Source organism: Aegilops tauschii, chromosome 5 (genome assembly GCF_002575655.3).
Source record: "Aegilops tauschii subsp. strangulata cultivar AL8/78 chromosome 5, Aet v6.0, whole genome shotgun sequence".
NCBI lineage: Eukaryota > Viridiplantae > Streptophyta > Magnoliopsida > Poales > Poaceae > Aegilops > Aegilops tauschii.
The window spans coordinates 40,782,510-40,793,645 of NC_053039.3; the positions used below are offsets into that span (position 1 = coordinate 40,782,510).

General features: G+C 46.1%; 1 protein-coding gene across 1 annotated transcript; it reads left to right on the forward strand.

Moving 5' to 3' along the window:
• The first annotated feature begins 6,969 nt into the window (after positions 1-6,969).
• On the forward strand, positions 6,970-9,419 carry LOC109774393 (glycosyltransferase BC10). The gene is made up of 2 exons (XM_020333107.4): positions 6,970-8,584; positions 8,988-9,419. Exon 1 carries the CDS (start codon positions 7,460-7,462, stop codon positions 8,549-8,551), a length of 1,092 nt encoding a protein of 363 aa, XP_020188696.1. The 5' UTR covers positions 6,970-7,459; the 3' UTR covers positions 8,552-8,584; positions 8,988-9,419.
• The last annotated feature ends 1,717 nt before the right edge of the window (positions 9,420-11,136 follow it).

Here is an 11,136-nt window from a genome sequence, read left to right on the forward strand (position 1 = left end):
GAAGGACCCGTTTCTAGAAACAATCACTTTTGCTTCCAGATCTGAAATAGGAGGTATACCCAACTGTTTTGGGTATTCTATGAAGATGCATTTATCCGCTTTGGGTTCGAGCTTATCAGCCTGAAACTTTTTCACATAAGCGTCGCAGCCCCAAACTTTTAAGAAACGACAGCTTAGGTTTCTCTAAACCATAGTTCATACGGTGTCGTCTCAACGGAATTGCGTGGTGCCCTATTTAAAGTGAATGCGGTTGTCTCTAATGCCTAACCCATAAATGATAGTTGTAATTCGATAAGAGACATCATGGTATGCACCATATCCAATAGGGTGCTGTTATGATGTTCGGACACACCATCACAATATGGTGTTCCAGGCGGTATTAGTCGTGAAACAATTTCCACAATTTCTTAATTGTGTGCCAAACTCGTAACTCAGATATTCATCTCTATGATCATATCACAGACATTTTATCCTCTTGTCACGACGATCTTCAACTTCACTCTGAAATTACTTGAACCTTTCAATAATTCAGACTTGTGTTTCATCAAGTAAATATTCTCAGCATCTACTCAAATCATCTGTGAAGTAAGAACATAACGATATCCACTGTGTGCCTCAGCACTCATTCGACTGCACACATCAAATGTATTACTTCCAACAAGTTGCTCTCTTGTTCCATCTTACTGAAAACGACGCCTTTCAGTCATCTTGCCCATGTGGTATGATTTGCATGTCTCAAGTGATTCAAAATCAAGTGAGTCCAAATGATCCATCTGTATGGACTTTCTTCATGCATATATACTAATAGACATGGTTCGCATGTCTCAATCTTTTCAAAAACGAGTGAGTCCAAAGATCCATCTACATGGAGCTTCTTCATGCGTTCTATACCAATATGACTCAAATGGCAGTGCCACAAGTATGTGGTACTATCATTACTATTTTATATCTTTTGGCACGAACATGTGTATCACTACGATCGAGATTCAATAAACCATTCATTTTAGGTGCAAGACCATTGAAGGTATTATTCAAATAGACAGATTAACCATTATTCTCCTTTAATGAATAACCGTATTGCGATAAACATAATCCAATCATGTCTATGCTCAACGCAAACACCAAATAATAATTAGTCAGGTTTAACCCCAATCTCGATGGTAGAGGGAGCATGCGATGCTTGATCACATTAACCTTGGAAACACTTCCAACACATATCGTCATCTCACCTTTAGCTAGTCTCCGTTTATTCAGCAGCTTTTATTTCGAGTTACTAACACTTAGCAGCTGAACCGGTATCTAATACCCTGGTGCTACTAGGAGTACTAGTAAAGTACACATTAATATAATGTATATCCAATATACTTCTGTCGACCTTGCCAGCCTTCTCATCTACGAAGTATCTAGGGTAGTTCTGCTTCAGTGACCGTTCCCCTCATTTCAGAAGCACTTAGTCTCGGGTTTGGGTTCAACCTTGGGTTTCTTCACTAGAGCAGCAACTGATTTGCCGTTTCATGAAGTATCCCTTCTTGCCCTTGCCCTTCTAGAAACTAGTGGTTTTACTAACCATCAACAATTGATGCTCCTTCTTGATTTCTACTTTCGTGGTGTCAAACATCGCGAGTTGCTCAAGGATCATCATGTCTATCCCTGATATGTTATAGTTCATCACGAAGCTCTAATAGCTTGGTGGCAGTGAGTATGGAGAACCATCACTATCTCATCTGGAAGATTAACTCCCACTCGATTAAAGTGATTGTAGTACTCAGACAATCTGAGCACATGCTCAACGATTGAGCTTTTCTCCCTTAGTTTGCAGGCTTAAGAAACTTGTCAGAGGTCTCATACCTCTTGACGTGGGCATTAGTCTGAAATCCCAATTTCAGTCTTTGGAACATCTCATATGTTCTGCGACGTTTCAAAACCGTTTTTGGTGCCATAATTTTAAACCGTTAGCATCACACACTGAACTATCACGTAGTCATCAAAACGTGTATGTCAGATGTTTCGTAACATCTACAGACGACGCTCGAGGTTCAGCACACCGAGCGGTGCATTAAGGACATAAGCCTTCTGTGCAGCAACGAGGACAATCCTCAGTTTACGGACCTAGTCCGCATAATTGCTACTATCAACTTTCAACTAAATTTTCTCTAGGAACATATCTTAGTAGAACTAAAGCGTAAGCTACGACATTATTTGCAAAGACCTTTTGACTATGTTCATGATAATTAAGTTCATCTGATTATTTAATGAACTCCCACTTAGATAGACATCCCTCTAGGCATCTAAGTGATACATGATCCGAATCGACTAGGCCGTGTCCGATCATCACATGAGACGGACTAGTCATCATCGGTGAACATCTCCATGTTGATCTTATCTACTATACGACTCATGTTCGACCTTTCGGTCTCTTGTGTTCCGAGGCCATGTTTGTACATGCTAGGCTCGTCAAGTCAACCTAAGTGTTTTGCTTGTGTTCTAAGGCCATGTCTGTACATGCTAGGCTCGTCAACACCCGTTGTATGCGAACGTTAGAATCTATCACACCCGATCATCACGTGGTGCTTCGAAACAACGAACCTTCGCAACGGTGCACAGTTAGGGGGAACACATCTCTTGAAATTTTAGTGAGGGATCATCTTATTTATGCTACCGTCGTTCTAAGCAAATAAGATGTAAACATGACAAACATCACATGCAAATCATAAAGTGACATGATATGGCCAATATCATCTTGCGCCTTTGATCTCCATCTTCGAGGCGCCGCATGATCACCTTCGTCACCGGCATGACACCATGATCTCCATCATCATGATCTCCATCATCGTGTCCTCATGAAGTTGTCTCGCCAACTATTACTTCTACTACTATGGCTAACGGTTAGCAATAAAGTAAAGTAATTACATGGCGTTTTCATTGACACGCAGGTCATACAATAAATTAAGACAACTCCTATGGCTCCTGCCGGTTGTCATACTCATCGACATGCAAGTCGTGATTCCTATTACAAGAACATGATCAATCTCATACATCACATATATAATTCATCACATCCTTTTGGCCATATCACATCACATAGCATACCCTGCAAAAACAAGTTAGACGTCTTCTAATTGTTGTTGCATGTTTTACCTGGCTGCTATGGGTTTCTAGCAAGAACGTTTCTTACCTACGCAAAAGCCACAACGGTGATATGCCAATTGCTATTTACCCTTCATAAGGACCCTTTTCATCGAATCTGATCCAACTAAAGTGGGAGAGACAGACACCCGCTAGCCACCTTATGCATCAAGTGCGTGTCAGTCGGTGGAACCTGTCTCACGTAAGAGTACGTGTAAGGTCGGTCCAGGCCGCTTCATCCCACAATGCCGCCGAATCAAGATAAGACTAGTAACGGCAAGCAAATTTAACAAATCATCGCCCACAACTACTTTGTGTTCTACTCGTGCATAGAATCTACGCATAGACCTGGCTCATGATGCCACTGTTGGGGAACGTAGCAGAAATTCAAAATTTTCCTACGTGTCACCAAGATCAATCTAGGAGATGCTAGCAACGAGAGGGGACGAGTGCATCTACATACCCTTGTAGATCGCGAGCGGAAGCGTTCAAGAGAACGGGGTTGATGGAGTCGTACTCGTCGTGATCCAAATCACCGATGATCCTAGCGCCGAACGGACGGCACCTCCACGTTCAACACACGTACGGAGCGGGGACGTCTCCTCCTTCTTGATCCAGCAAGGGGGGAGGAGAAGTTGATGGAGATCCAGCAGCACGACGGCGTGGTGGTGGAAGTAGCGGGATCCCGGCAGGGCTTCGCCAAGCGCAAGTGGGGAGGAAGAGGTGTCACGGGAGGGAGGGAGGCGCCAGGGCTTGGGGTATTGCTGCCCTCCCCCTCCCCACATATATATAGGGGCAAGGGAGAGGGGGGCGCAGCCTTGGCCCTTCCTCCAAGGAAGGGTGCGGCCAGGGAGGAGTCCATCCTCCCCAAGGCACCTAGGAGGTGCCTTCCCCTTTTAGGACTCTCCATTTCCCTTATCTCTTGGCGCATGGGCCTCTTGGGGATGGTGCCCTTGGCCCATATAGGCCAAGGCGCACACCCCTACAGCCCATGTGGCCCCCCGGGGCAGGTGGACCCCCTTGGTGGACCCCCAGACCCCTTTCAGCACTCCCGGTACAATACCGATAATGCGCGAAACTTTTCCGGCGACCAAAACAAGACTTCCCATATATAAATCTTTACCTCCGGACCATTCCGGAACTCCCCGTGTCCGGGATCTCATCCGGGACTCCGAACAACTTTCGGGTTACCGCATACTAATATCTCTACAACCCTAGCGTCACCGAACCTTAAGTGTGTAGACCCTACGGGTTCGGGAGACACGCAGACATGACCGAGATGACTCTCCGGTCAATAACCAACAGCGGGATCTGGATACCCATGTTGGCTCCCACATGCTCCTCGATGATCTCATCGGATGAACCACAATGTCGAGGATTCAATCAATCCCGTATACAATTCCCTTTGTCTATCGGTATGTTACTTGCCCGAGATTCGATCGTCGGTATCCCAATACCTCGTTCAATCTCGTTACCGACAAGTCACTTTACTCGTACCGTAATGCATGATCCCGTGACCAACCACTTGGTCACATTGAGCTCATTATGATGATGCATTACCGAGTGCGCCCAGAGATACCTCTCCGTCATACGGAGTGACAAATCCCAGTCTCGATTCGTGCCAACCCAACAGACACTTTCGGAGATACCTGTAGTGCACCTTTATAGCCACCCAGTTACGTTGTGACGTTTGGTACACCCAAAGCATTCCTACGGTATCCGGGAGTTGCACAATCTCATGGTCTAAGGAAATGATACTTGACATTAGAAAAGCTCTAGCAAACGAACTACACGATCTTGTGCTATGCTTAGGATTGGGTCTTGTCCATCACATCATTCTCCTAATGATGTGATCCCGTTATCAATGACATCCAATGTCCATGGTCAGGAAACCATAACCATCTATTGATCAACGAGCTAGTCAACTAGAGGCTTACTAGGGACATGTTGTGCTCTATGTATTCACACATGTATTACGGTTTCCAGTTAATACAATTATAGCATGAACAACAGACAATTATCATGAACAAGGAAATACAATAATAACCATTTTATTATTGCCTCTAGGGAAATTCCTGGCAGCTTTGTTGACATGTTCCAAGATGGTATAGTGAACCTTGAAAGTACACATAGCAAAAATGGGCATAGATGCAGCCGCCGAGTTAACATATGTCAATCTGCCAGCATAATTCATGAAGTTTGCAACTCCAGATAATCTTCTATCAATTTTAGCTATGGTTGGCATAAGATCATGGACAGATGGTTTGGTGGTTCCTAGGGGGTAGCTTACCACTATTTTCCATGTTTGACCTTTTAAACATGATTTTTGTCCCTCTGATACTATCGACTTCTGAATGCAATCTAAACATGTTTATTGCGGGAAATTTAAACATGTTTGGCCACGAGACTTTGTGTGATCCCCAATGAGATATTTTGAATATGCCTTAACCTAGAATCTTAAAACTTTAGATTGAGAACTTGAAAATCATGTGCATATATTTGGTCTCAAGAAGTACTTTTAGGGCCTCTTTGTTTCGCATGATTCTAAAAACACGGGAATAGAAACAAAAACATAGGATTGGAATCTCGATCCTATAGGATTTTGGATTATTTGATTGCATCACAGGAAAAACAAATGATTCTTTTAAAGAGGTTTAAGCGAGTGCTAGAAATCCCATGAGAAGTAGTACAAAGAAATCCTTAGGAGAAATTCTTATAGGATTTAATCCTATGAAACAAACAACTAACACAGGGAAAAAAATCCGAAGGACTCTAATATCTAAAATTCCTATGAAAAACTTTTGAATCATAGGACCCCTTAGAATATTACAATTTTTACCGGCTGTTGTACATATACTAGGATAAAAAAAACTAGTGGTTGCAGTAATATTTTAGAGCTATGTTAATGTTCAAATTGTCCCTTTTTGGTGAGCTACAGGGTGTAGTATCTTGATATTAAAATTGAGTGACTTATATTTTGGATGTACTAGACTACAACTGTTTCTTTTGAGCCACTGCTATTAAAAATAACCATAGCCTGCACCTTTTAACATGACGCTGAGCATGAAATTTCTAAACAATTTTGTTCTTCTTCTAAACAGGTCTTTGAGTAGACATAACATTGACAATTTGCGTCAACTTCAGATTTTCCGATCTAATCATGGAGTGGGGTCAAATTGCATGCATTTTGCCCCTGGGTGCAAGCTCAGTGCAAATCCAACGACAAAGCAACGCGAGGAAATTGAATTTTGTGTTTCTACAGAATTTGCATTTACTTACCGACCCATAGCATGTATGCCTTTTGCGTTAGATTTAATCTCTGCCATTCCAAACCAATAATAGGGTCGCCGAAAAGGACAAACCATAAATTTAGAGGTCAAATATAGGGATCACCACAAAAAGAAAGGTCATCTGGTTTAGAAACCACAACCAAATCATGGTGTCGACGCGGCGTAGCCTATTCAATAAGGGTTTGGCGACATACGTTAATTTATCCATCCATCGATTGGAAGAGCTGCAAAAAAGTATGAATTACATTTTGGCACCCGCTCCTTGCAATTCAGCAAGTAATAAATCGCCACAGGTTATGTTGGACAACTAGGGTATAAAAATGGGGAGTAGTATATGAATTCAAATCTCAAATATTAAAAAAAAAGTACTCCTTCCGTCCCACAATGTGAATAGTGTCAAAAAACGTGTATAAGACATTGTTGCGGGTTCAATTTGGACAGAGTTATTATAATCGAAGGAGATTAGTACTAGTACGTTCGATTGCACGTCATGAACGAAGGTAATTGTACCTACATTTATTATTCAAATTAATGGATGGTGGGATTAGGACAGGCTGCAGAGTGGAGCAGATGAGAGCAGAGCAGAGTCCCACAAAAGCAGCAGAGCACAACACCTCACCTCACCTCACTCCTCTCTTCCCCCCCAACCTCCCCCCTCTTCTCCCTCCAAAAACCAACATCTCCACCCTCCAAACACCGCCACCATCAAGAGCAGCCCAGTCCCGCCAGAACCGCGAGATCCGATCCGAGCACCACCAGCAGCAGATTTGGCGCCACGGAACCGGAGCTCGCCTCTGTCCTTCCCGCCCGCCTGCCGTTTGATCCTCCAGGTGCGCGAGCGCTCTCGGCTGGTGAAATCTTTCCTCCCTGCTCGATCCATGCCCGGGGGGTGCTCGTCCTTGCCCGCGAGATCCGTCCGGCCCGTCCTGAGCAGCAGGATCTCCCTGTGATCCTCGTCTTGGCCTTCTTCCCCGGCGCCAAGATCCGGGATTTCCTTTTCGGTTTCTCCAGCGCGCGTTTTCGCCGGAGCGCCGCTGCCGGGCATGGCGTACGCGTCGCCGTACGTGCTGTCGTTCCTGCTGCTGCTGTCCATGCCGGCGGTGTACTACCTGGCGCCGCGCCTGCTGATGCCCAAGACGCTCCCGGCCATCCCGGACGCCGACGAGACGGAGGACCTCGCGCTCTTCCGCCGCGCCGTGCTCCTCTCGGCCGCGCCCGCCGCCGGCTCCGGCTCCGGCTCCGGCGCGGCGCCCTCCTCCTTCGGCGTCTTCGGCCGCCGCCCGCAGGCGCGGCCCAAGGTGGCCTTCCTCTTCCTCACCAACTCCGACCTCGTCTTCGCGCCGCTCTGGGAGAAGTTCTTCGCGGGGCACCACGGCCTCCTCAACCTCTACGTCCACGCCGACCCCGCCGCCAACCTCACGCTGCCGCCGACCCCCTCCTTCCGCGGCCGCATCATCCGGGGCAAGGCCACGGCGCGCGCCTCCGCCACGCTCATCTCCGCCGCGCGCCGCCTCCTCGCCACCGCGCTGCTCGACGACCCGGCCAACCAATTCTTCGCGCTGCTCTCCCAGTCCTGCGTCCCGCTCCTCCCGTTCCCCGCCCTCTACCGCACCCTCCTCACCGACAACAATGCCGGCCGCCACCGCCGCCACCGCAGCTTCATCGAGATCCTGGACAGCGAGCCCACGCTGTACGCCCGCTACTACGCGCGCGGCGACAACGTGATGCTCCCGGAGGTGCCCTTCGACCGCTTCCGCGTCGGCTCCCAGTTCTTCGTGCTCGCCAGGAGGCACGCCGTCATGGTGGTCAGGGACAGGCGGCTCTGGAACAAGTTCAAGGCGCCGTGCCTCGTCAAGGAGAAGGACTCGTGCTACCCGGAGGAGCACTACTTCCCGACGCTGCTCGACATGCAGGACCCCGACGGCTGCACCAAGTACACGCTCACCAGGGTCAACTGGACCGACGCCGTCGGCGGCCACCCGCACACCTACCAGCCGGAGGAGGTCTCCGGGGACCTCATCAGGGAGCTCAGGAAGTCCAACGGGACCTACTCCCACATGTTCGCGCGCAAGTTCGCGCCCGAGACCCTTGCGCCGCTCATGGAGATCGCCGACTCCGTCATCCTCCGTGACTAGGCGCCAAGTGTTCGTGGACATGAACAGAACAAGGTAAGGAAGAGATATATCATCCCTTTCATGACTTTTCTTCTTAGAATTTTCAGTTCTGCAAAGTCCTATCAGGTTTTACTTACTTTTTAGTAGACATTTCAGCTGTGCCAAGTCTCATCAGTGTTTTAGGCAATTTCAACTGTGCCATGTCTCATTAGATTGCACTGCAAGTTACAATGAGAATGAGCAATAAGTTAATCTGATTTGGTAGCCATTTTATATCACAGTGTCTTTAATTCAACGCAAGTGTCCTTATCTTGCAGTTCAGATAGTATCAAAGGAGAGTATTGTTGCAGTGAATACTAATAAAAATGGTGTCTTAGTAAAAGGATGCTGACGATATTGTTCGGGTGTCGGTTGGTGAATGGAAATCTCACAGCAATTCTCTATTTTGTCCTTGCAGGGTTGGTGATGTGATGAAGAAGCATAAGCTGATCCATCCATCCATCCCCTTTGTGGTTTCTTCAGAGAGGAGCAAGCAACCAGCAGCAAACCTACTTCGCCTTGTTGTTCCGTCGGTGGCGCCGTGGGCGAAGGGGATGCTGCTGCTTGCTTAGAATCAGAGAGTGATGTGGTGTTGGTGGCGAAGTGCCCCGACTGCCTCTATCCTATGTGAGTATTGTTGTGTTTCTTGGTGTTTTCCTTTCCACTTTGATCCGAGCGAGAGGAAGTCGTTGGCACGCACGCGGTAGGCGTGTCGCTGGTAGTTAGCACGGATGATCATCCTATGTATTCACAATGGAGGCAACCTGTCGATACATGTAGTGATGGTTTTTGTAGTGTATGTTATCCCCATGTTGTCATTGTCAATATCACACACCTTTTCCCCTAAAAATGTATCATCTGTATCATGGCACCACTATCTTCTTGCTTTGAACCGAAGTTGCTTATATTCTTTCTGGCTCTAGGTGGCAACCGCACCTGCCTTAGCATATACTCCTTCCTAGTTGATTAATCCTGAAAGAGCTTACTGGGCAATCTTACACTGAATTTCTGACCAAAACAACATGCTTGTCAAGCAGCATCTAACAACCCACTACAGAATCAAGGTTGCGCTATCACATCGATCGATCCACCGAACTTGTAACCCCCGTTGGAAAGTTTCGGATATTTGGAAAATATCCCAAATATTTGGAAAGTTTAACTGAATCTACTTGTTGTGAGGTGTGTTTGGAACCGAAACAGTCGGTGTTAAGAGGTGGTCACTTGCCTGTCCTGTAGATTTAGGCCAGGGAAAGATGATTCGTGCACTTTTGTTTTCCCATGCTTTCCTCCCTTTGTTCCCCACTTTCCTCTTGTTTCATTGTCCTTTTGGTTGCTTGCTGGTGAGGAGGTTGGTGCATGGAAAGAGACACCGGGCTCCATATTATTCATTATCATATATGCTAAGTAGGCTCACTCAGGACATGGCAACCATAAAGTCAGCAACTTTGTCCTTGGGAGAAGATTTTGTGTGATAATTTGTTGAAAGCAGCATGATGATGATGATGCTAGCACGGGCCACGTTTTCTTTAGTGAAAATGGTACTAGTACCATAGTGTCCTGCTGCGTATATTAAATTGCAAAGTATTTTACATAAAGGAGAAGGATAAAAACTTGGGATTTGGCTATCAACTCTCTTGTTCTAGCTCCAAGAACTGACATGGATGTGGAAACGGTAGTGCTAGTAGTAGTACTTGTTATCCCTTTGGTGATTATTGGGGTGGCAATGGGTGGTGGTGGTTGAGATGATGATGCTTCACTTCCACAGGTGGTTGAGCTCTCCGGAATAAATGTGGTGGGCGCAGTGCGAAATTGACAGTTTGTGCAAGTTTCACACTGCGGTGCTGCCCTTTGACACAAGACAGTAAAGAGACGAGATGTGTGGTCATAGTTGTTGGTTGGTGGCTTTGGTGCTCTGGTAGCACAGTTGAGCTGACACATTTTCACTCTCTTGGTGCTCTGATTTCACACCTTCCTTTAATGAGCTCCCATCAAGTTGGCTACTAGCAGCGAATGAAAGAAAAATAATGCAGTTACACGGGCGTTCTGGCACCCGGGAGCATCAAGCATAAAGACGGACGTGAAGTTTTTGTACCCGAGCTCAAATGAGCTTGGGTGATCAGTAAAATCGATCCTATGAAAATGCTACTTTCGAAAGAATATTGGAGGCACTGGTCTTTTTATTTTTTGGTACGACTTCAGAAAATGTGATTTTCTGATGCAAGCTCTTAGAACATTTGTCAAAGCTTTCCATAAAAAAATTCAGATTTTTTTCAACATTTTTTAAATGTCTTTTGAGTTACTGTTTATCCCGAGCTCATTTGAGCTCGGGTGTAGAAAGGAACTTGCAAGGAAAGGCAAAGTTAAGTATTCCAACATTACTTAGCATCTCCCTAACTTATGTCTAGGGATTATTATGAAATTTGATGTTATAAAAAGAAAAGAAAAACGTACGTAACAAAATTTGGTTATTCTTTTTCTCTCACTGATGCCATTCTGCAGTACTACCAGCAGCACGACAGGGACGACAAGTGCAAGTTCCAGAAGACCACTCAGGGCACTAACAGGCC

Coding starts and splice junctions, on each gene's coding strand:
- LOC109774393 (XM_020333107.4), top strand. CDS start 7,460: ATGGCGTACGCGTCGCCGTACGTGCTGTCGTTCCTGCTGCTGCTGTCC.